Below are 26,664 nucleotides of genomic sequence, written 5' to 3'. Positions count from 1 at the left end.
CTTGCCCATCAGAGTCCTATGCTTTTTCTAAGTTCCAGCTCAAGGATGAGCCCCTCTGTGAAACTTCTTTATTTCCCCACCCAGAGGCTCCTTCTCCCTTCTCTGTCTCCTCCCATAATATGATTTGTCTGTGATATTATTTAGCCTATTCAACAGATAATTACTTGCACTTGCTGGAATTTAGGGGTTGTATTCACTCATTTTTCTATTTCCATCAATACATTCAGTATTGAAATTACTTAATTTCAGCTCAGCCTGTTGGGTCTGCTTTAAATATTAGCTCCAGACGAGACCCTCAGCCAGCCCTGACACATGGCCCAATGCCCATGTTTTTGTTTCAGGAGTTTCCTGGACTTCCTTGTGTGTTCCCAAAACTAGTTTTGGTTTCAGGGAGGAACAAATTGAGGCATAGAGTCATTGGTCTCTTCACATTTGCTCTTATCCTGCAAGTCTGGACATTGTGCCTTTCGGTGATTCAGGCCAGGCTCCGGCATTTAGAGCCTACAGCATCTCAGCTGTGTCCCTTCTGCTTGCTGAGCCTCATACCTTAAGGGGGTGGGGGGTTAATACCAGAACACACCTCTCACATTGTCTGGGCTCAGAGCCTCTCTTCTGTGCTTGCCCTCATTCGTTCAGCAAATACTACTAAGCGCCTGCCATGCTCCAGCTCTAGTCTAGCCACTCGGCGTATGTCAGTGGCCCAAATAAGATGCTTGCTTCACGGTGCTTCATTCAAGCACCCGTTGCATGCTGTTGCCTTCATCTGTCTGGGTGCTAGGGCACTAGCTTGTGCACCGTTGGGTTTCGTATCTCCAGCACCTCGTTATCTCCGTGCCACTCCTAGCACGTGTTATAGATCAGTATCTGTGGACCGAGCATGAGAGTGCTTCCTAAATTAATCAGCATCACAGGTCTGAGTGACTCCCCCAACCTCCACCCCCAGTGGACTTGGTTCACGATAGGTATTTCCATCCACATGGGAATGGCTCTTTATTTGCACTTGCCGGGTCACACTGTTTCCCATGGTCCCATTGCTGAACCCGACGCCTAGAGCATGGCAGGTGCTCCGTGTGTTTTTTAGGGAAATGCAGGACTAGTTGTGTTAGTTCCCCAGCCCCGGGGGCATGGTGGTGCTTGATGGTGTGTTTAGAGTCTGCTACCTTTGAAAATAGTATCTGGATATACTAATGGCTTCAAAACGTTTGCGTAAAGTGTAAGTGAATGAACACCACCACAAAGAATGATCTACTGATCAGGCTGAGGAAATTAACTAGTTCCAATAGTTTAATTAGAGAGAAGGCTGTTCAGTTTCCCTCTTATTGGTCCTGAATTAATTTTCTGAGCCTTGCACTGTGCACTCCTTTATTATGGGAAAGAGCAGGAAAACAGATCCTTCTCTTTGTTTCGGCTCTGTGATGACCTTTCACCACTCAAGTGATCTCCTGCACCTGCTTCTAGGCAGTATGTTTCTCTCTTAGATCAATCAGTGCCTTATACATGCACAAAACTTGTTTTGTATATTCATTAAATACTTGCCTTAGCAGGCTTCTGATTTATTTCACAACAGTTCCCTGGTTTGTAAAAAGGCCATACTCCATCCCAAGAATATATAATTTAAAATATATTAAACAAAAAAGCTGGCCCACGGAAAGGGAGAAAATATTTGCAAATTGTGTATCTGATAAAGGACATATGTGGAATGTATGAGAACTCTTAAAACTCAATAATAAAAATCCCAGTAAACTAATTTGAAAAGTGGGCAAAGGATTGAACAGACATGTCTCAAAAAAGATAAACAAATGGCCAATGAACACATTAAAATATACAAATAAAAACCACAGTGACATACCATTTCACACTCACACACCCACCAGGAGGGGTGAAATAAAATAGAAAATAACAAGCATTTTGGCAAAGATGTGGAGAAACTGGAGCTGTCATTTATTGCTGTTGGAACTGTAAAATGAGACAGCCAGTTTGGAGAATGGTTTGTCAGTCTTTCAAGATGTTCAGCACAGAGTTATCATATCACCCAACAGTGCTGCTCCTGAGTATACACCCCAAAGCACTGGAAACAGGTATTCAAATAAAACCTTGTATGTGAAAGTTCAAAGCAGCATTCTTCACAGAAGCCAGAAGATAGAAATACCCAAATGTTCATCAACTGATGGACGAATAAACCAAATGTGATGTATCCATACAATGGAATATCATTTGACCATAAAAAAGGAATGACGTACTGATTCATGCTGTAACATTAATGGACTTTGAGAACATTATACTAAGTGAAAGGAGTCAATTACAAAAGATGACATACTGTTGGGGCGCCTGGATGGCTCAGTCGGTTAAGCGTCTGACTCTTGATTTTGGCTCAGGTCATGATCTCAGGGTCATGAGATCGAGCCCCATGTCAGGCTCCTTGCTCAGTGGGGAGTCTGCTTGAGATTCTCTCTCTCCCTCTCCCTCTGCTCCCTCCTGTGCTGTCTCTCAAACAAATAAGTAAATCTTAAAAAAAAAGACTACATACTGTCTTATTCCATTTATATGAAATGCTAGAGAAAGGAGAACCCTAAGAGACAGACAGGAGATGAGTGGTTGCCAGGGGCTGGGGGAAGGGGAATATGGAGGTGACCCTTAATGGGTGTGGTGTTTTCTTTGTGGTGATGACAATATTCTAAATTAGATGGTGGAGATAGTTGCACAGCTCTGACTACACCAAAACCCACTGAATCATATACTTTGGAAAGATGAATTTCATGGAATGTAAAGTCTCTCTCAATAAAGCTATTAAAATGTAATTAACAATGCGTAGGGGACTATAACAGCACCACGATCTACTTAATGTCTGCGCTCACTCACTAAATGCATCTTAATACACATGACTGGGTGGGTGGAAGACACAGTAACGAGAAATGAGATCTGTCTAGCAGCCAGATCAGTAAGAACAGACCTCGAGGGACACCCGGGTAGCTCCATCGGTTAATTGTCTGCCTTTGGCTCAGGTCATGATCCCAGGGTCCTGGGATCGAGTCCCAAGTAGGGCTCCCTGCTCCGTGGGGAGCCTGCTTCTCCCTCTGCCCCCTGCTCATGCTCTCTCTTGCTAGCTCTCTCAAATAAATAAATAAAATCTTAAAAAAAAAAAAGAAAGAACAGACCTTGAACCAACTAGTCTTGATCTTGGAAAGCAAATTTATAATCTCCAGGGCTCTAAAAAGAAATCTACAAGATAAGACAAAAACTCAGCCAACTATGGTTCCTGTTTCTGATTTCAATGGGAAATGTTAAGAAAATCAAAACTATGTGGCCCCAAGTGATTAGAGATCACAGAGTTAAATCTCACCAAGCGTCTCTTTGTGTTCCATGAGAAAACTAGAAATAATCCATGTTTATATCATAACTTAAAATTTATATTTAACCATGCTATTAATCATCCAAAATCTAATTTGGGGAATGGTAATTCTTAAGGTCTTCAATAATATTTTCGCGTGCATGTGTTCATTTAGTCTTGGGACTGTGAGATTATAAAAATATACTATTTTAAGATATTTTACAACAAATACTTTGAATTTAAATAAATCTGTCTTGACATTTGTTTGGCATGTATTACTCAGAAAATTATATGCATCCTAGAACTTCTTATTAAAATTACTACTAATAAAACCAATCCCACATTTATTGCTGCTTTTAGGGAGCTGTGAGTAACATGCTGGGAATACCAGTGATGAAGATGGTCCAGTATATGGCCTTTGGAGCCTTTTAAATAGTAGGAGAGATGATCAATAAACAAACAGTTATGATAATGTGATAAATGCTACAACAGGGGTGAGATCAAGGAGCTTTGGGCAAACGATACCAATTCCAATGGCAAGGGGTCTGACTTTATTTTATACCTGCAAGATTTTTTTTTTTTAAAGATTTTATTTATTTATTTGACAGAGAGAGACACAGTGAGAGAGGGAACACAAGCAGGGGGAGTGGGAGAGGGAGAGCAGGCCTCCCACCGAGCAGGGAGCCCGATGCCGGGCTCGGTCCCAGGACCCTGGGATCATGACCTGAGCCGAAGGCAGGCGCTTAACGACTGAGCCACCCAGAGGCCCCTATACCTGTAAGATTTTATACCTCTGCAAAAATGGTATTCAATTAATATCTGTTGAATTGAAATTCAAAGGTAGGCTTGATATTAATAGGAAGTAGAAAATAAATAATAGATTAAAATAATATAATAAACAAAAATAGAAAGCATAGGCATTATATAGTTTAAAAGACTATACCTGGAGGCATGTTTCAAAACTCTACTTATTTTGTGGCAAATTGTTTAATAAAAAGAAATTGTAAATCTGCCCTAGAATACAAAGACCTGCGTTTTAGTAGGTTTTATTAAAGGACTGGCCTTCTCTCTGGGGCAGGTATGCTAATTTTGGGATCAACAAAAGGGACTCCCCCCAGCTTTTTAAGCGTCAGAATGTAAATGTACGCAAAACCCACATTCATCTATCTCTAAGATTCAAACCATAAATTCAAAATCCGGCAATTGTCTGAAATCTGCTGATAATTCATCTATTTTTTGCTGCTTTCAATCTGTTTTACTGGAGCTGGTTGAGTAAGTGTCCTTGGGGTGCCATGTCACCCTGTTACCTTCTGGATTAAGGGTTCCTTGGCAAATTTCTTTTTTTCTTTTTTTCTTTTTTCTTTTTTTAATTTTATTATGTTATGTTAATCACCATACATTACATCATTAGTTTTTGATGTAGTCTTCCATGATTCATTGTTTGTGCATAACACCCAGTGCTCCATGCAGAACATGCCCTCTTTAATACCCATCACCAGGCTAACCCATCCCCCCACCCCCTCCCCTCTAGGACACTGTTTGGCAAATTTCTTATGGCTACTCACTACAAATTCAGAATAATAGCTGGCCTTCTTGTCTTATAGGGTTGTCTTGAGAGGAAATGAAATTGAACACATGAAATAATTCTGCTCGGAAAATGCCCTATACAATATGCTCCTTGCTGTTGCACTGCGGGCCTCCTGAGTATTAAAGAAAGAAAAATTTTTTTTAGCTTGGTTTCAAGAAAATCTTTCAGTCTGTGTTCTGCTATTCACATTTATATGAATTTGTTAAGACAAACACCTTGAGACAAAAAACATCCTCTTTTGTCTCAAATGCTACATGTCTAAATTTTCAGATTGTGTTTTCATTTTAATTAGCAAAAAGGAGAGAACTCCCTTTTCAGTGAGAAGCTCTTCGGCAATATTAAAGTTGCCAGAGACAAACCCTGAGAGACGATGGACTCTGAGGAACAAACCGAGCGTTGTAGAGGGGAGGGGGGTGGGGGGATGGGTTAGCCTGGTGATGGGTATTAAAGAGGGCACGCTCTACATGGAGCACTGAGTGTTATGCACAAACAATGAATCATGGAACACTACATCAAAAACTAATGATGTAATGTATGGTGATTAACATAACATAATAAAATAAAAAGTTGCTGGTATAAAAGCACTGTTGTCAGTGGAGGATCGGCATGTTGAATTGGGAGCACAGTTTTAAGAAGTTTATCTGAGCACTAGGATCAATTTAGAAGCCTGCTTCAAAACAAAATTCTAAGGTCTCACCCCAATCTTGTGGCTCAGATCCTGGGTAAGGGTGGGGGGCTCTAAATCTGCATTTTAAACAGGCTCCCCAATCAATTCTTAATTAAAGTGTGGGGACCAGGGCCATAGGCACAGATATTCACATTGCCCATTCCCAGTGACACTGTGGGACAGCTGTGGTGTGTGGGCAGCAGGGGGTGGGTGCGGGGCGATGGGCGGTGGTTTTCAGTGTAGACAGGGGCCTGAGGCTGTGCCCTGCCCTCAGCCTCAGTGAGGTACAAACAGCTTTCCTTTTATCTGTTTGCACACTGGGGTTCCCTCAGATTTGTTTCATCAAAGGAGGATTCCATTGCTAAAAAACAAGCCTGAGAATCACTGAGGTAGGGCATCGAAAATAGGATCCGGTGTCAGGAGACCTGGGAGCTGGTGCCTCTCTTGTCACCTGCCATCTGAGGGTCTTTGTGCTGGAAGATAAGCCTCAATACCTTCGTGTGTGACAGGCTCACAAAGCTGGGTCTACCTTAACAGAGGACCGTGGCGATCAAAACAGGTAACGCAAAGTATCAGGAGTTGGAATGAGTATTAACGTTCTTTACTATTCTCATCACTGGGGACAGCATATGGTTAGGCCTAAGAGCGGGTGTATCTTACCTCTTCAAGGGATGGGACAGAACTGATCTTTAGAATTCAGGTTTGCCCAGCACCAGATCACACTCAAACATTCCAACTTGAGAGGAAGGAGGAGCAAGAGGGCAAGGACTCACCGACACAAAGGCTTGAGATTTGGTTTCGTTCAACTGAAGCTGCAATTTCTTCTCGTTGTCGTAGACGCCATAGAGCCTCTTGGACCAGGTCTGAGGCACTCTGTTCTTGAATTTTAATGAGCTGTACAGAGCGAATATCCTTTGTAAGTCCAGGACCAGGCAGCTGCAGTTGTAGAAGATGACACCGAGCTCTTTCATCTGTGGAATTAAAATAGAAAGCATCGATGTGTGTACAACTGATGATGCTATTTTCAGAGGAAAAAGATGCACAAGAATGCAGTCGTGGTGACTTCTCTTGCAGCTGTTATTCAGAAGTGTGTAGATATAGTCACAGCATGGGATATAGAAGTGATGCAGTAGAAAGTGCTTCAATATTTAAGGAAAGCTTTGGCTTGCAATTTTGCATTTGGGATCTTTTCCATACTCACCTCCATTTTTCTTTTCTTTTTTTTAGATTTTACTTATTTCAGAGAGAGAGAGAGAGCAAGCACAAGCATGAGCAGGGGGAAGGGCAGAGGGAGAAGCAAACTCCCCACTGAGCAGGGAGCCTTATGGGGGTCTCAATCCCAGGACCCTGGGATCATGACTTGAGCCGAAGGCAGACGCTTAACAGACTGAGCCACCCAGACTCCTCCACCTCCATTTTTCATATCAGCTCTTCAGATTCATTTTCTTAAAATATTATTTCGTATGAATCCTTAAATCATGCAGCAATATAAAGGAAGGGTTTTAGGGGCAGCTTCAGGGAATGGTTTAGATCACGGGTTCTGAAGTCAAACTGCCTGGAATTGTGCTCGGGCCTATGGCTTTCTAGCTGCGTGACTTTGTTGGGCAAGACACATAATCTCCGGGCCTCATTCTCCTTCTTCTACAACACAGAGTTAGTAGTATTTATTCCACACTGCTGCTAGATGCTTTTAGAATGGTCAGTACATTTAAAAGGCTCAGAACAGCACCTAGGACTTGGCACTCACAAATTATTTGTTAACAATACAAAATATGTTAACAGATAAGTGACTCCTATGAACATGACACGAGCCTCAAGAGGAAGGCACCAGTGCATTCTTGTGACGAAGAGACCACAGAGAGGATTTCCTCTACCTCCCACGATGCACAGATGAGGGAGGGAAAACTCAGGCAGACAGGCAAAGATACTTGCCCCAAGTGAGAGACCTAGCCAGCAACAGATTGAGAATCTGAATGCAGGTTTCTGACCTTTGATCGAGTACACCCAGGAACATAGCACTGGCTTTATCTGAGTCCAGGATCACTTTGTAAAAGTTACAGATGCTTTCTAATTTAGTCAATCAAAATGACACAGCAAAATGTGGGTCGTAAAAGAACAGCACAAGGATACCTGCTCTGCGATCTGAATACACAGGGAGGTGTGTGCTAGGGACACCCAGGTCTGCTGATGTTAAATTCCCCTCCTATGCCTTCCAGCTCCCCACTGAACACTCTACTCAAGATTACAGAAGACATCACCTGCTATAGAGGACCCCCTAGGACTCCCTAATACAGTGTGCCCTGAAGGTCTTTCCCCATGAATCTATACTCGCCTGGCATTATTCTACCACCCCACAGTGACTACAGAATAGATTCATACATGCTACTTCACCTGCTGATGGACTTGCCCTATTTTTCTCTAATGCAAGAAATAAAGCAATGAGCATCCTTATGCATATATCTTTGTGCACCTGCGCAAGTACCTCTTTAGTACAGCTTCCTAGAACTGGATGTACAAACACATTAAGGGCAATTAGAGGTTAAGAAAGCGGGTGGAGGCAGAGCAGAAGGGGTGTGTCAGGCACGCGCAAAGGCACTGCGGCTCGTGGTGGGGGGATATAATCAATGCTGGGAGGCTAAAGCAGAGTGAGCTAGGGAGAACGTGTGTGTGTGCATGTGTAAATATGTTTTTCCGGGTAAAACTGTAGGGACAGGGATGGCAGATCCTCAGGGGCCTTCGAGCTGCGATAAACAGCTTAACATTTATGCTGAAGGTCATGGGGAAGCAGGCAATGAGGGTAGGGGCATGACCAGGCTGTGAATTGGAAAGGTCCCCTTGGCTGTGTGTGGAGACAGAAGACAGGGTGAAGGAGCTGGGGCATTCAGCCCCCGGGCCTTGGCAGGATCCAGGTGCAAGACTTACATGTTCCTATGTGTTTTCTAATCTCAGAGATTTAAAAAAACTGTCTAGGGTAACTGCTAATGATTGCTAATCTTATTTCACATTGAAGACAGAGCCCGCCCTGCTGTTTGCTGACAGGGTCTCAGGAATATTCAGCTCTGCATCTGACCTTCATGCTTTTGTACCTTTTTGCAGGTTGAATCAACACTGCCGCATTACCTTCTCCAGGGAAGCCTTGAGCATTTCACTGTTTCTCAACTTTTATACTAGTTCAGCAGGTATAACCATGGTTTTTGTCTGGGGTGGGGAGTGGAGAAGCTGAGATCTGGCTCCCTGTGGGTAAGTAGCTGTCCCCAGGATCAGGGCCTCCTTGACATCCAGGGGGCCCATGTTCTCTGGTCTTGCCTGGGCCACCATCAGGAAACTGAGGCCAAAGATGGTAGACAGAAGTCTAAGTCTTGCACCAACCAGACACAAGGCCTTAGGGAAGTCTCCCATTTCTCAGTCTTTGTCTACTCCTCTCAGCAAACAGGGGGTTTGGTTCATAAAGTCTACAAGGGTCTTCCAGCCTTGTCCTCTAGGGGTTCAGGCCATCAATGTCCTGCCGACCTTCACCCCCTTCTCTATGCTTGATCAACCCTGCCAGTGTTGCCTGGAGAAATTTTTGTGTGTGAGGATGAATTCCTCTCGGCTCCTACATGACTGTGGCTGGTGACCTGCCCTGATTTTATCTTTTTTTTTTTTTTTTTTTAAGATTTATTTATTTGAGAGAAAGAGAGTGACAGCATGAGCAGGGGAAGGGGCAGAGAGAGAGGGGGAGAGTGAATCTCAAGTAGACTCCCCGCTGATCGCAGAGCACGATGAGGGGCCAGATCTCAGAACCCGGAGATCATGACCTGAGCCGAAACCAAGAGTCGGACCCTTCACCGACTGAGCCACCCAGACATCCCATCCCTCCCTGATTTTAAATTCAGACAAGGCACATTTGAATCTTAATCCTGCAATTTGCTTGGGTCAATTACCTAATTCTTAAATTTCAGTTTACTGTTTAATGAGGACGACACTGATCTCCAAGTTTTGCTGTTCAAATTTAATAATAATCATAATTTTGACAGCTCCTATTGAATGTTTAGTTGGTGTGTATACCGCACTGAATAGTACCCGTTCCCCCCAAATTCATTTCCACCTGGAGGCCGTGAATGTGACCTTCGTGAGAAATATGGTCTTTGCAGATGCAATCCAGATGAATTCATACTGAATTATGGTGGGTCCTAAATCTAATAAGACTGGTGCCCTATAAGAAAAGGAAAATTTGGACAGACACACAAGGGAGACAGCTATGTGAAGACAGAGATTGGAGCAATACATCTACAAGCCAAGGAATGCTACGGATTGCCCGCAACACCCAGAAACTAGAAGGAGGTGAAGAAAGATTTCCCCCTAGAGCCTTCAGGGAGAGCATAGCTCTGCCGACACCTTGATTTCACACTTCTAGCCTCCAGAAGTGTGACTAAGTAAGTTCCTGCTCTTCTAAGCCACCAAGTATGTAATTTTGTTTTGGCAGCCCTGTGAAACATACAGGGTGCCTCACTGACTTTCACTTTGATAGTGGGTCAGATAGATAGTGTTCATTCCCATTCTACACAGGGGAAACTGAGGCTTGGATAGTTATTTGCTCATTGGTAAATGACATAGCTGAGATTCGAACTTGGGTCTAACTCAGAAGCCTCCATGCCTAACCAGTATGCTAATACCCCACTTAGCACATGACTAGAATACAATCCATGGTACCTATTGCTATTAATTCTGTGATGCCTTTTCTCGCCAACCCGTTTCCTGCTTTGTCTAGTACTATACCTGCTGCCTATTTCTGATGTGGCATATTTTACACTGTATCATAATTTAAAAAATGTGTCTGTCTGTTTCCCTTAAGTGGCTCTATAGTCTCTGAAGACACTATTATCAGGTTCATTTTTTTTTTTTTCCGGTGCTGGATTATGGTACTTGCTTAGAAAATGTTTATTGAATGAATTGTCTGGCTTTTGAAATGAGTAAATGGTGGCCAGAGACAAAAACGAGTTCCCTTCTGAATTCAGGAGCCCTAGCTCTAGGTCAGCCTCATGCCCTCTGAACCTGAGTACATGAATTTAACATGAATCTCTCTTCTGGTGCCAAGGGAGCAGAAAACCTAGAGATGCCCATGCCCAGAGACTCACTTGCAAGATTTCCACAAGCAGGGTGCTCCATGATCAGTATTGGTGGCAGGCCTTACATTGAGCTAACTGTCCTCTAGACATGCTTCCTGCACCTACTGGCACTGGGGCGCAGAGACCAAGATGAACTTGTCTTTTGAATGTGGACTGCCTTAAAAGAGTCCACACTATCCAAGCCCCAGTGGAGTCAGAGATAGAATACCACTGAAAGTAGAAATCCAGAGAATCATTTGATTTTTGTCACCAAAAAGCAAACTCATCGACCATTATTCACTTTAACAATGCTTGGATCTTGTTGGTGTCCTTTGGTTTTTCCACATCAGATCTTTAGTGTTTTTAGCTTATTTGCTCACACATGGCAAACACATATGTTTGGAGACCTCCGATTAAAGGTTGAATAAGAACATCATGCTTCCCTGTCCACATTTTTACTTAGGAATAGATGTCCCCTAGTTTTCAGGTGGAGGTTATGTCCTCTTTGCTGCAGTTGGGGGTAGATCAAAGCTAACAATAGTTGTTGGGGAACAAAGCCACTTCCCTCCCACCCGCTGTCATTCTCCACTGCCTCTCTCCTAATATGTAGAATGATATTAAATGCAGTCACAACACTATTGAAAGCTCCTCATAATTGTGAAGAAAGAAAGCCACTCTTTAATATCATATGACATGACTAATCTGGGTAAGCATTAATGTGAAATTTGACATCTAGAAGGGTGCCAGGATGGTAATGCTGATAGCCTTTTTCTGCCAATGAATGAGAGAGAAGCCTCTCGATATGACCTAATCAGGACACAGCAGGTCATCTTCTAGAACGAGCTCTGAAGACAGACTAACTCCACCATGGGCTTTGCACTGAACCTCATCTGTAAATGGGTATGCATCAGGGGATTGCTATGAAGAACAGATGGAACAAAATGCATGTACAACATTTATCTAAGTGCCTGGCTCAGATAGTGTTAGCTGCAGCTATACCAAGACCCAGATCTCTTCTGCTCCTCCTGAGAAGGATACTTCTGCTATACTCTTGCTTGAAAGGGTCACAAATGTGTTTGAATCAAAGGGGAGAGGTGGCAAAATTCTTTATATGTGAACAATTTTACTTTAACGACCAACAGATTCCAGACACTTTAGTGACAAATGTGAGGACACCACCATTTGTGGTGGGTAGTTGTTGCCAGAATGATCACAATAGAATGGCTATTTCAAACGTATGAAATACAACATTTTCACTTGCTTCTCAAGGTCAGCCCTTGGTGGTCTTGAACTTAAGCCTTCATCAGATGATGTTGGGGGTGGCAGAAGCAGAGCACAGTAGCTGGAAAGAATGGGTGATAATGAAACAAGGAGGTGCCACTGGATATAACTAAAGCAGGATACCACAGGGAAAAGGAGTCCATTAAGGTGAGACCATGGGGTAATGTAAATGGCTGGTGAAGCCTCTCTATGGGGGCAGGAGAATGACTACAGGTTTGGGCCAAGGCAGTGACAAAGTAGAGTGGTTGTACCAGCATTAGGTGGAATTCTCCACTCAAGTCTCAAATCTGGACATGCAGGATGTTTGTGAAAGTGTCCATCCTATACATGAAGGAAGGCCTACTGGAGGGAGCAGTGACCTTCCTTGGACCTCCTCTACATTACCTGAGTCTGTGAAACTCAGTGCCCAGACCTTTAAAGCCAACGGCCCCTAGAAATCAACCCATGGGGAAGCCAGCTTGAGAGTAAAAATTAAAGGCTCTGGTTATTGGGTTTCCAGGGAATTTTATCATTTTCAATAAATTTTTTTTAAAAAGAATTTATCTAGAGAGGGAGGAGCAAGATGGTGGAGGAGTAGACCTGGATTTCGTCTGGTCCCAGGAATTCAGCTGGATAGGGATCAAACCATTCTGAACACCTAGGAACTCAACAGGAGATCAAAGAAAAGAATAGCAGCAACTCTCTAAACAGAAAAGTGACAACTTTCTGGAAGGTACGACATGCGGAGAAGTGAATCTGAGCTGATATTCAGGAGGATAGATGGCAGGGGAGGGGGCCTCCATCGGCCGCTTCTGGCAAGTGATAGAGCCACGGAGCACATAACTGGAACTTTTAGAAGTTGGCTCCGCTGAGGGACGTCGCTCCAGTGGCTAAGCGGGGGGTGGAACCCTCGCTGGGACAGTGTGGTCTCAGGACCCTCAGGGTCACAGAAAGACCGGGGGTGCCTGAGTGCGGCAGAGCTCCCAGGTATCAGAATGGGGAAGCAGGCTGCAGAGACGGAGCTGAGGCATGGGCTCTCAGCTCGGGGTTGCCATAAACCGTGATCCACAGCACAGTTGGGCCACTGGTCCTCCAGCAGGGACCCAAAAAGCGGCAGATCCGGGGAGACTCCCCTTCGTCCCCCGGGAGGGGCGGCGTGGGAGCACACCGCAGGGATCTGCTGGGTTTGGAGACTCCACACGGGGTCAGGTGCCAGAGATAGAAACACTTGGTCACAGGCTGGGTGAGCACGGAGTGTGGCCAGAGACCAAGGAGAGAGAAATGATTGACTGCTTTTCTCTGGCGGTTCACTGAGGAGTGGGGCCCCGAGTTCTCAGCTCCTCTGGGGCAGAGATTGGAGGGCCGCCATTTTCACTCTCGTCCTCCTAAGCTGTACGGAGAGCTTGCAGGGAACAAAGGCTCCTGAGAGCAAACCCGAGGAGATGACTTAGCCCAGACCGGCAAGGGTGGGGCAATTCCGCCTCCAGCAAAGACATTTGGGAACCATGGCAACAGGCCCCTCCCCCAGAAGATCAGCAAGAACAGCCAGCCAAGACCAAGTTTACCCACCAATGAGAACGGCAGAACTCCAGCACTAGGGGAATACTGCACATAGAATTCATGACTTTTTTTACCATGATTCTTTAGTCTTTCAACATTAATTTTTTTTAACTTTTTTTTTTTAATTTTTCTTTTTCCCTTTTTCAACCAACATCTTATCAATCCCTTTTTTAAAAAACATTTTTTATTTTTCATTTTTAGAGTCATATTCTATCCCTTCATAGTAGTTACCCGTATTTTTGGCATATATATATAAGTTGTTCTCTCTTTAAAATTTTGAGATACAGTTTCCTCTAACAGATCAAAACATACCCTAAATCTCTAGTGTATGGTTTTGTTCTAGTCTCCTGCCTGATCACATTGTGTCCCTTTTTTTTTTTTAAATCCTCTTCTTTCTTTTTCAACCAACTTCTTATCTTATCAATTCCTTTTTTAAAATCTTTTATAATTTTCATCTTTAGAGTCATATTCCATCCCTTCATCGTATTAACCCTTATTTTTGTACATATATAAGTTTATCTTTCTTTAAAATTTTGGGAGGCACTTTCTTCTAACAGACCATAGATCAGGCACTGAGCTATGCATCAGCCTGATCATATTTGATCATATTCTGTCTTTTTGTGTTTTGTTTTGTTTTTGTTTGTTTTTTATCTTTTTCTTTTTCTTTTTTCTTTCTTTTCCTTTCTTTCCCCCTGGTTTCAGGTCTTTCTGTTTTGTTTAGTGTATATTTTCTGGGGATGTTGTGACCCTGCTAGCAATTTGTTCTCTCATTCATCTATTCTCCTCTGGACAAAATGACAAGATGAAAAAATCACCTCAACAAAAAGAACAAGAGGCAGTACCGATTGCCAGGGACCTAATCAATATGGACATTAGTAAGATGTCGGAACTAGAGTTCAAAATGATGATTTTAAAGATACTAGCTGGGCTTGAAAAAAGCATGGAAGTTATTAGAGAAACCCTTTCTGGAGAAATAAAAGAACTCAAATCTAACCAAGTCGAAATCAAAAAGGCTATTAATGAGGTGCAATCAAAAATGGGGGCTCTAACTGCTAGGATAAATGAGGCAGAAAATAGAATTAGTGATATAGAAGACCAAATGATGGAAAATAAAGAAGCTGAGAAAAAGAGAGATAAACAACTACTGGATCACGAGGGCAGAATTCGAGAGATAAGTGATACCATAAGACGAAACAACATTAGAATAATTGGGAAACCAGAAGAAGAAGAAAGAGAGAGGGGCAGAAGGTATACTGGAGCAAATTATAGCAGAGAACTTCCCTAATTTGGGGAAGGAAACAGGCATCAAGATCCAGGAGGCACAGAGAACCCCCCTCAAAATCAATAAAAATAGGTCAACACCCTGACATCTAATAGTAAAACTTACGAGTCTCAGAGACAAAGAGAAAATGCTGAAAGCAGCTCGGGAGAAGAGATCTGTAACCTACAATGGTAGAAACATTAGATTGGCAACAGACCTATCCACAGAGACCTGGCAGGCCAGAAAGGCCTGGCATGATATATTCAGAGCACTAAATGAGAAAAATATGAAGCCCAGAATACTATATCCAGCTAGGCTGTCATTGAAAATAGAAGGAGAGATAAAAAGCTTCCAGGACAAACAAAAACTAAAGGAATCTGCAAACACGAAACCAGCCCTACAAGAAATCTTGAAAGGGGTCCTCTAAGCAAAGAGAGAGCCTAAAAGCAACATAGACCAGAAAGGAGCACAGACAATATACAGTAAAAGTCACCTTCCAGGCAATACAATGGCACTAAATTCATATCTTTCAATAGTTACCCTGAATGTATAGGGCTGAGAGCCCCAATCAAAAGACACATGCTATCAGATTGGAAAAAAAAAACAAGACCCATCAATATGCTGTCTGCAAGAGACTCATTTTAGATCCAAAGACACCCCCAGATTGAAAGTGAAGGGGTGGAAAACCATTTACCATGCTAATGGACACCAAAAGAAAGCTGGGGTGGCAATCCTTATATCAGACAAATTAGATTTTAAACCAAAGAATGTAATAAGAGATGAGGAAGGACATTATATCCTACTTAAAGGGTCTATCCAACAAGAAGATCTAACAATTGTAAATATCTATGCCCCTAACATGGGAGCAGCCAATTATATAAGGCAATTAATAACAAAAGGAAAGAAACACATTGACAACAATACAATAATAGTGGGGGACTTTAACACCCTCCTCACTGAAATGGGCAGATCATCTAAGCAAAAGACCAACAAGGAAATAAAGACTTTAAATGACACACTGGACCAAATGGGCTTCACAGATATATTCAGAACATTCCATCCCAAAGCAAAAGAATTCACATTCTTCTCTAGTGCCCATGGAACATTCTCCAGAATCGATCACATCCTAGGTCACAAGTCAGTTCTCAACTGGTACCAAATGATTGGGATCATTCTCTGAATATTTTCAGACCACAGTGCTTTGAAACTAGGACTCAATCACAAGAGGAAAATTGGAAAGAACTCAAATACATGGAGGCTAAAGAGCATCCTACTAAAGAATGAATGGGTCAACCAGGAAATTAAAGAAGAATTAAAAAATTTCATGGAAACCAATGAAAATGAAAACACAACTATTCAAAATCTTTGGGATGCAGCAAAGGCAGTCCTAAGAGGAAAGTATATAGCAATCCAAGCCTTTCTCAAGAAACAAGAAAGGTCTCAAATACACAACCTAACCCTACATCTAAAGGAGCTGGAGAAAGAACAGCAAATAAAGCCTAAAGCCAGCAGGAGAAGAGAAATAATAAAGATCAGAGCAGAAATCAATGAAATAGAAAACAAAAGAACAGTAGAACAGATCAACGAAACTAGGAGCTGGTTCTTTGAAAGAATTAACAAGATTGATAAATCCCTGGCCAGACTCATCAAAAAGGAAAGAGAAAGGACCCAAATCAACAAAATCATGAATGAAAGAGGAGAGATCACAACCAACACCAAAGAAATACAAACAATTATAAGAACATATTATGAGCAGCTCTATGCCAGCAAATTAGATAATCTGGAAGAAATGGGTGCATTCCTAGAGATGTATAAACTACCAACACTGAACCAGGAAGAAATAGAAAACCTGAACAGACCTATAACCACTAAGGCAATTGAAGCAGTCATCAAAAATCTCCCAACAAACAAAAGCCCAGGGCCAGATGGCTTCCCAGGGGAATTCTATCAAACATTTAAAGAAGAATTAATACCTATTCTGAAACTGTTCCAAAAAATAGAAATGGAAGGAAAACTTCCAAACTCGTTTTATGAGGCCACCATTACCTTGATCCCCAAACCAGACAAAGACCCCATCAAAAAGGAAAATTACAGACCAATATCCTTGATGAACATGGATGAAAAAATTCTCACCAAAATACTAGCCAATAGGATCCAACAGTACATTAAAAGGATTATTCACCACAACCAAGTGGGATTTATCCCTGGGCTGCAAGGTTGGTTCAACATCTGCAAATCAATCACTGTGATACAATACATTGATAAAAGAAAGAACAAGAACTATATGATCCTCTCAATAGATGCAGAAAAAGCATTTGACAAAGTACAGCATCCTTTCTTGATCAAACCACTTCAGAGTATAGGGATAGAGGGTACATACCTCAATATCATAAAAGCCATCTATGAAAAATCCACAGCGAATATCATTCTCAATGGGGAAAAACTGAGAGCTTTCCCCCTAATGTCAGGAACACAGCTGGGATGTCCACTATCTCCACTGCTATTCAACATAGTATTAGGAGTCCTAGCCACAGCAATCAGACAACAAAAAGAAATCAAAGGCATCCAAATCGGCAAAGAAGAAGTCAAACTCTCACTGTTTGCAGATGATATGATACTTTACGTGGAAAACCCAAAAGACTCCACCCCAAAACTGCTAGAACTCATACAGGAATTCAGTAAAGTGGCAGGATATAAAATCAATGCACAGAACTCAGTGGCATTCCTATACACCAACAACAAGACAGAAGAAAGAGAAATTAAGGAGTCAATCCCATTTACAATTGCACCCAAAACCATAAGATACCTAGGAATAAATCTAACCAAAGAGGCAAAGGATCTGTACTCAGAAAACTATAAAATACTCATGAAAGAAATTGAGGAAGACACAAAGAAATGGAGAAACATTCCATGCTCATGGATTGGAAGAACAAATATTGTGAAGATGTCAATGCTACCTAGAGCAATCTACACATTCAATGCAATCCCCATCAAAATTCCATCAACTTTTTTCAAAGAAATGGAACAAATAATCCTAAAATTTGTATGGAACCAGAAAAGATCCCGAATAGCCAGAGGAATGTTGAAAAAGAAAAGCAAAGCTGGTGGCATCACAATTCCGGACTTCAAGCTCTATTGCAAAGCTGTCATCATCAAGACAGTATGGTACTGGCCAAAAACAGACACATAGATCAATGGAACAGAATAGAGAGCTCAGAAATGGACCCTCAACTCTATGGTCAACTAATCTTCGACAAAGCAGGAAATAATGTCCAATGGCAAAAAGACAAGTCTCTTCAACAAATGGTGTTGGGAAAATTGGACAGCCACATGCAGAAGAATTAAACTGGACCATTTCCTTACACCACACACAAAAATAGACTCAAAATGGTTGAAAGACCTAAATGTGAGACAGGAGTCCCTCAAAATCATAGAGGAGAACACAGGCAGCAACCTCTTCGACCTCAGCCACAGCAACTTCTTCCTAGAAACATCGCCAAAGGCAAGGGAAGCAAGGGCAAAAATGAACTATTGGGACTTCATCAAGATAAAAAGCTTTTGCACAGCAAAGGAAACAGTCAACAAAACCAAAAGACAACCGACAGAATGGGAGAAGATATTTGCAAATGACATATCAGATAAAGGGTTAGTATCCAAAATCGATAAAGAACTTATTAAACTCAACAGCCAAAGAACAAAGAATCCAATCAAGAAATGGGCAGAAGACATGAACAGACATTTTTCCAAAGAAGACATCTAAATGGCCAATAGACACATGAAAAAGTGCTCAACATTGCTCGGCATCAGGGAAATCCAAATCAAAACCTCAATGAGATACCACCTCACACCAGTCAGAAGGGCTAAAATTAACAAGTCAGGAAACGACAGATGTTGGCGGGGATGTAGAGAAAGGGGAACCCTCCTACACTGTTGGTGGGAATGCAAGCTGGTGAAGCCACTCCGGAAAACAGCATGGAGGTTCCTCAAAAAGTTGAAAATAGAGCTACCATACGATCCAGCATTTGCACTACTGGGTATTTACTCCAAAGATACAAATGTAGGTATCCGAAGGGGTATGTGCACCCCGATGTTTATAGCAGCAATGTCCAGAATAGACAAACTGTGGAAAGAGCCAAGATGTCCATCGACAGATGAATGGATAAAGAAGAGTGGTATATATATACAATGGAATATTATGCAGCCATCAAAAGGAATGAGATCTTGCCATTTGCAACGACATGGATGGAACTGGAGAGTATTATGCTGAGCGAAATAAGTCAAACAGAGAAAGACATGTATCGTATGACCTCACTGATATGAGGAATTCTTAATCTCAGGAAACAAACTGAGGGTTGCTGGAGTGGGGGGTGGGGTGGGAGGGATGGTGTGACTGGGTGATAGACATTGGGGAGGGTATGTGCTCTGGTAAGCGCTGTGAATTGTGCAAGACTGTTGAGTCTCAGATCTGTACCTCTGAAACAAATAATGCAATATATGTTAAGAAAAAAAAAAAAGATAGCAGGAGGGGAAGAATGAAGGGGGGGAAATCGGCGGGGGAGACGAACCATGAGAGACGATGGACTCTGAAAAACAAACTGAGGGTTCTAGAGGGGAGGGGGTTGGGAGGATGGGTTAGCCTGGTGATGGGTATTAAAGAGGGCACGTTCTGCATGGAGCACTGGGTGTTATGCACAAACAATGAATCATGGAACACTACATCTAAAACTAATGGTGTAATGTATGGTGATCAACATAACAATAAAAAAATTAAAAAAAAAATGGACAGAGGACCTGTATAGACATTTTTCTAAAGAAGATATACAGATGGCCAACAGACACATGAAGAGATACTCAACATCACTATTCATCAGGAAAATGCAAACCAAAAGCACAAGACTGTATCACCTTACACCTGTCAGAATGGCTAAAATAAAAAAAGATAAGAAATGATAAATGTTGGTGAGGATGAGGGGGAAAAGGAACCCTCATGCACTATTGGTGGGAATGTAAATTGGTGCTGCTCCTGTGGAAAACAATATAGAGGTTTCTCCAAAACTTAAGAATACAACTACCATATGACCCAGTAATTCCACTATTTGGTACTTACCCAAAGATAATTAAAACATTAATTTGAAAAGGTATATGCATCCCTGTTTATTGCAGCATTATTTAAAATAGCTCAGATATGCAAGCAAACTGTGTCCACTGATAGATGAATGGATAAGGAAGATGTAATTTTATATATATACATATATACTTACATATATGTATATATATACATATGTATGTTTAATGTATGTATAATGAGATAGTACACAGCCATAAAAAGGGATGAGATTTTGTCATTTGAGACCTGGAGGGTATTATGCTACATGAAATAAGTAAAATACTTTTCTAATATGTAGCAGAGCTCACCTATGACCCAGTTTGTTTGAACTCCTTAATCCGTTTCTTTCCATTGCATCTCCTGCCTTAGGCTGTCTGTACCCCTATATCCTTGGGGGGAATGTCCCTAGCACTTTCTTCCATTCCAAAAGAATACTTTCTTTAAAGAGGGGTTCACTTGCTCTGTTAACCTCTGGATACTTCTATCAAACTGAGTATCTGGAGCTAGAGGCTGGAGATCACCAACTAGAGGTGTTTCTAAATGTAAACGTGAATACCTGAACACAATCTGATGCTGGACCAAGGCATGAAAGGTGGAGGGCAAGAGGCTGTAATTGAAACAGAGTGTCATACCAGGCTTGGATTCTTGCTGAAGTCAATGGACAATGTTGTTTTCAAGACTTAATCCAATTTTCCACAGAATATGACAGGAAACTTGGCTGGATTCCCCTGGGAAATCCAGGAAGATGAAAACAGATGTTTCATGAAAGCCAAATGAAAGCAAATCTTTGTCAAATGTTTGGGCTTAGGGACCAGATACAGCATTAACATTACGGTTCTTTAACTCATGAGCTGTAGGACTTTGGACTAGCTCATTAGCTTCTTTACACCCCTGAGAAAGACAAAAGCAGCTCTTGACATCTGGAAGCTGGCACATGACTTCCAGCTTGGCCTTGATGTTTTCAGGAGTGGCCTGGCACTCACAGCTGTGCCTTGGTGTTCTCCTGTTAAACACAAGCCATTTCTAGTGCACTAACATCAAAACAAAAACAGGACCACTCCGTGATCATGTCTAGACATAGGGAAAAACATGAGCACTGTCCAAACCATAAAAATGACCAAAGATCCCCCATATGAGTGACTGTTGCTTCTTTACCAGCTACAGTTTTAGCCTCACTGGATTCCCTCTCTCATATAGATAAGTTTTATGAAGATACCCAACCATAAAATTACCCCTACTTCCTGACAGCATTCAGTCCTGAGGAAAACCCTGCTTCTTAAAATCTTCCCCCAAGTCACCTAAGCCCTAATCCTGTAAGTCTCAAGACCTGCTTATTGAGACACCCCATGTTTTGCAATAGTGTGTGCTCTCCCTTGTAACAAGCAACTTGTTCAACTTCAGTTGGCTGGTCTTTGGCTGGAGGGCAATGCCACCACCTTATTCCTATGACAACGACCTCATAGGATTGTTAAGGACAGTTTGGTGTAGCAGAGCACAGTGATCAGTACTCAGTATGTGCTGACTGTTGTTTTTCTATTCTAAGTCATACTATGGAGAGATGTGTTAGGCATTCAATATTGTTCCAGTTTAAACAGCAAGCTGCCCAGGTAGCAGAGCAAGAGGTATACAGGAGCCAGAAATGAATGAAGTCACTGATGGCTCTTATGAAAAGGCATAAAGAAGGATTGCACTTTGGGAAGGAGCTTCGCCCATTAGAACCTAAGGCCAACTAAAGCTCCTGAGATATTTTCAGTGTTGCTCTGTCTTCTCGTCTCTGCATGTATTATATACCATGATTTGGAAGGTATACTATTACACATTTTAATTTGGAATCTAGTGAACTAATTCTTTAAAACCTAATTGGAAAAATTGGTTTCACATTTAAGTCTTTAATCCATTTTTGACTTTTATTTTTGTGTACAGTGTAAGAAAGTGGTCCAGTTTCATTCTTTTGCATGTAGCTGTCCAGTTTTTCCAGCATCATTTATTGAAGAGACTGTCTTTTCTCCATTGTATATTCTTGCTTCCTTTGTCATAGATTAATTGGCCATATAATCACGGGTTTCTTTCTGGGCTCTCTATTCCATGCGGCTATTTTTGTACCAGTACCATATTGTTTTGATTACCATAGCTTTATAGTATATCTTGAAATCTGGGATTGTGATACCTCCAGATTTGCTCTTCTTTTCAAGATTGCTTTTTCTATTCAGGGTCTTGTGGTTCCACACAAATTTTATTTTATTTATTTATTTATTTATTTATTTATTTATTTATTTATTTATTTATTTTTAAAGACTTTATTTATTTGACAGAGAGTGAGCACAAGCAGGGGGAGCAGCAGGCAGAGGGAGAGGGAGAAGCAGGCTCCCCACTGAGCAAGGAGCCCAATGCAGGACTCGATCCCAGGACTCTGGGATCATGACCTGAGCTGAAGGCAGACGCTTAACCAACTGAGCCACCCAGGTGTCCCTCCATACAAATTTTAGTATTATTTGTTCTTGTTCTGTGAAAAATGCTGTTTGTATTTTGATAGGGATTGCATTAAATCTGCAGATTGCTTTGGATAGTATGGACATTTTAACAATATTGGTTCTTCCAATCCATGATCATGAAATACCTTCCCATTTATTTGTGTCCTCTTTAATTTCTTTCATGACCTAAATGTGAGACCTGAAACCATAAAACTCCTAGAAGAAAACATAGGCAGTAATCTCTTTGACATCAGCTGTAGAAATATTTTTGTCTGTCCTAAAGGCAAGGGAAACAAAAGCAAAAATAAAGTATTTGGACTTCTTTAAAATAAAAACCTTTTGCACAACAAAGGAAACCATTAAAAAAAAACCTACAAAAAGATAATCTACTGAATGAGAGAAGATAGTTGCAAATGATATATCCAGTATGGAGTCAATATCCAAGATCCATAATGAACTTAGAAAACTCAACCCCAAAGAAACAAATAATCCAATTAAAAATGGGCAGAGGACCTGAACAGATGTTTTTCCAAAGAAGACATACAAATGAGAAACAGACACATGAAATGATGCTCAGTATCACTAATCATCAGGGAAATGCAAATCAAAAGCAAAAGATATCACCTTACACCTGTCAGAATGGCTAAAATCAAAACCACAAGAAATAATAAGTGTTGACAAGGATGTGGAGAAAAAGGAACATTTGTGCACTGTTGGTGGAAACGTAAATTGGTGCAGCTACTGTGGACAACAGTATGGAAGTTCCTCCAAAAGTTAAAAATAGAAATACCATACGATCCAGTAATTCCATTACTGGGCACAAAGGAAATGAAAACACAAATTCAAAAAGATACGTGCACCCCTATGTTTACTGCAGCATTAACTATAGTACCAAGATACAGAAGCAACCCAAGTGTCCACTGATAGATAAATAGATAAAGAAGATGCGGTATATATATATATATAAAATGGACTATTACTCAGCCATAAAAAAGAATGAGATCTGACTATTTGCAACAACATGGTCGGACCTAGAGGGTTTAATGCCAAGTTAAATAAGTCAGATAGAGAAAGACAAATACCATGTGATTTAATTCATATGTGGAATTTAAGAAACAAAACAAATGAACAAAGAAAAAAAAGAGACAAACAAAAAACCAGACTCTTAAATACAGAGAACAAACTGGTGGGTCTCAGAGGGGAGGTGGATAGGGGGATGGGTGAAACAGATAAAGGAGATTAAGAGGTACAAACTTCCAGTTACAAAAGAAATAAGTAACAGAGATGAAAAGTACAGTATAGGAAATATGGTCAATAAGACTGTAAAAACGGTGTTTGGTGATAGATGCTAACTACACTTATTACCATGAGCATGGAGTAACATATATATTGTTGAATCTTTATATTGTACAACTGAAACTAATATAACACTGTGTGTTAATTATACTTAAACCTAATGGGAAAACTGTAAGTATAAAAATAAAAATTCTTATTTAATGGCACCCTAATTATGAGTGATGTTTGTCCCTTTAGGTATGATTAGATGAATTAAAGCATGTTTATGAATACTCTCAGCATTTAATATCCCCAGGACTCTTCTTATGTACCATTCATCATCAGCAGGACACAAGTGGGCACTGTCTCTCTGTGCACTCTATCTAGATGTTCTCCAGCTACTAGTATTGCTAATGACTCTATTCTAAACAAAGAGGTAGTGTTCCTTTTCCTCTGTTGTGTAAGCTGTTTTATTGTGAGCTTTTCTCTGCAACTCCTGACATCAATCTGCTCTGTGACTACATTACAGCTTCAGAATCTGAAGGCGATGGAAGAAGCCAAGCCTGGCCCTCTAGAGATATAAAAGGAATTACACTTCCTCTGAGTATCGTCCTCTCAACCTTATGATGACTCAAACCCATTTCTAATTATATATATTTGGTTCAGGCTGGTGTCGATTGAAGACTGAATAAAAGACACTGGCTTTCATATTGCAGATTTTTCAGCTAGAGCAAAAATCCAGGACAGGTTTGTGAACAAATCTTAAAATGATGGCCATGGAAAAAATAACACAGATCTGGGTTTCTGAACAGTCATGAAAGGAATAAAAAGCTAAAATGATTGATTGATTGATTGATTGATTGATTGGCTGAGGTTCTCTTAATGTTGTCATACTAATAAGACAAACTCTACCTACCAGGCATCAGTTCTCTCCCTGCCTGCTGTTGGGCTGCTCAGCTCAGCATAACCACACTGGCCACACACTGGTCACATGCCTGCCACATGCCCACTGATCATCCTGATGGGCCACCCTGACTTTTTAGTTCGGTCACATAGTTGATAGTTAATCGAATGGTCTAACTGCTTGAATGAAATAATCTTGAAAAAGCTGGAGACTTATCAGCTAATGATTCTTTGGAAGAGAATTACTCTCAACAAAAGACAAATTGTTTTTTCCACAAAATGGCCACCATGTTAGTGACCAGCCCATGGGGCTAAGGAGGCTTGGGGCCTCAAGCAACCTGGAGTAAGTGTAGTGACTTCACTTAAAGCTTGAGTTCTATCAGTGGTTACACCTGTCCCTTGTACTAGGATGTTAACCTGAGAATTTTTGGAGTGTGGGTTTGACACAATCCAGGAGATGCTACCATCCTACCACTTAGGGAGAAATAAGAGCAACAGTACTAATTCTCCCAGAGCTTACTGTGTCCCATGCACTGTTCTAGATGCTCTACAAGCCTGTGTTTGTTTAAACCTCACAACAACTCATCTTACAGGGAAGGATACAGCAAAGGAGAAAAGGACTTGCCCAAACACAGCTGTTGAGCTGGGAAGCTGAGTGTCATAGATACTCAGAGACTAGTTTAATATTTCATCTTTGGGAAGAATTATTCACAACATGGGGTACCCATAAGACTCCAGCCTGGCTGTTCATGTGTGTCTTTTTTTTTTTTTTTTTTTTTTTCCCTGAAAGTTCTGTATATATTAGTAGTCTTAGTTTCTAAACAAAATAAGGATTAGGGGAAATGTGCAATTACACCAGAAAAACATTTTTCTTTATTTTCTCAAAATCAGTGGAAGGCAGTTATGAAAGGAAATGCGGTGAGTAAAAAACCAGCCCCTTTGTGCTTAGGGCCTGAGTGGCGGCAGAGGGAGACGGGCTGGGGTTGCTTCTGCTGCAGAAGCCAGAGCAGCCTCTGATGGATGCTTCTGTCAGCAGAACGGGAAGGGAGAGGCATTAGCATCGTTCCTCGTTGTAATTCAGAATAATTAATGCAAGTTAGCTTAGCCACAGCTCAATTTATCATTTACAGTTGTCCAGTTTGCTGTTTTCATGATTTCATAGGAATGTGAACAAGCATTTCTTTAATTCTCCTGACGAAGACAAAGGAAGCTGCCCTGTGAGCAGCTATATGCATCCTGTTGGCTTCTGGTTTATATTCTGAGTTACTGAGGGAAATTTAATTAGTAGGAGCTCTAACTTGATTTTGTTTCTGCCCTCAAGGTGAAATTTTTGTTCCCAGGGACAGAAAATAAAGAACTCAATCTTAGCATCTCAAAGGCAGCCTCCCACTCAGATGTGTGCTCTCTGGCCTCTCCTTTCTGGCAGCTGGGGGTCTACACCACTTCACTTCTTGATGTCTTATTTTCTTTGTTACCAAGCGGGAATAATAATGATGGCCACAAAGAACAAGACTAATTGAAGAGACAGTAGAGTGTAAGAACCTTAGAGAGCACCTGGTTCAACCTTATTTCAAAAGTGAGGAAACTGAGGCCCCCAAAGGGGCCCAACTCGCAAGATTACAGAATAATGAATGTCCTGTGATTTCTGGTCCTGGACTCCTTTGCCCAATAAGGCTATGCATATACCACACAGGGTCCGTCTGCTGGATGAAGAGGGCTAGCACTTGCTGGCTCCCTCCCTCCTTTTCACATAAACCAATGCTTCATTTTTTTTTTTTTTAATAAGTATCTCACAACTCTCCAAAGTACCACTTATTCACCTGGCATCTTTGACTGCTGGCTATAAGGAATTCACACATCAGTTGCTTGGCTTTATCTTGTCAAAGGGAAATCAATAGAAAAAACCTTGGGTGACCAGAGAATGTTAACGGAAGGAGTCCTGAAGGAGTAGGGCCAAGAGGGGAATGGGATGAAACGCATCGGGATCATAGCTCAGTTATTTCTGAGTACTTGAATTTCATCCTGCATCTTCTGGAGAGTTGAAAATGATTTCAGAGTGCTGCCGCAGCACTGGCCATGCTTACTTTCTGTCTTCTCTTGTTAATAATGAGCATTAAGGAAGCTGAGATCATCAGTTTCAACTCACTACATTGGATC

General features: G+C 41.4%; 1 protein-coding gene across 5 annotated transcripts in view; it reads right to left on the bottom strand.

The window, feature by feature from the left end:
* Positions 1 to 26,664, bottom strand: part of PLD5 (phospholipase D family member 5) — a 394,256-nt gene that overhangs the window by 31,015 nt on the left and 336,577 nt on the right. For all 5 annotated transcript variants that reach the window (XM_036115777.2, XM_036115778.2, XM_036115780.2 and 2 more), the window contains one exon: positions 6,357 to 6,554. In XM_036115777.2, coding sequence (XP_035971670.1) covers positions 6,357 to 6,554 — 198 coding nt within the window. The remainder of the gene's footprint in view (positions 1 to 6,356; positions 6,555 to 26,664) is intronic.

Source organism: Halichoerus grypus, chromosome 7, assembly GCF_964656455.1.
Source record: "Halichoerus grypus chromosome 7, mHalGry1.hap1.1, whole genome shotgun sequence".
Lineage (NCBI taxonomy): Eukaryota > Metazoa > Chordata > Mammalia > Carnivora > Phocidae > Halichoerus > Halichoerus grypus.
Note: the sequence above shows the minus strand (reverse complement) of the source record. Positions and strands in the feature narration are given on the sequence as shown.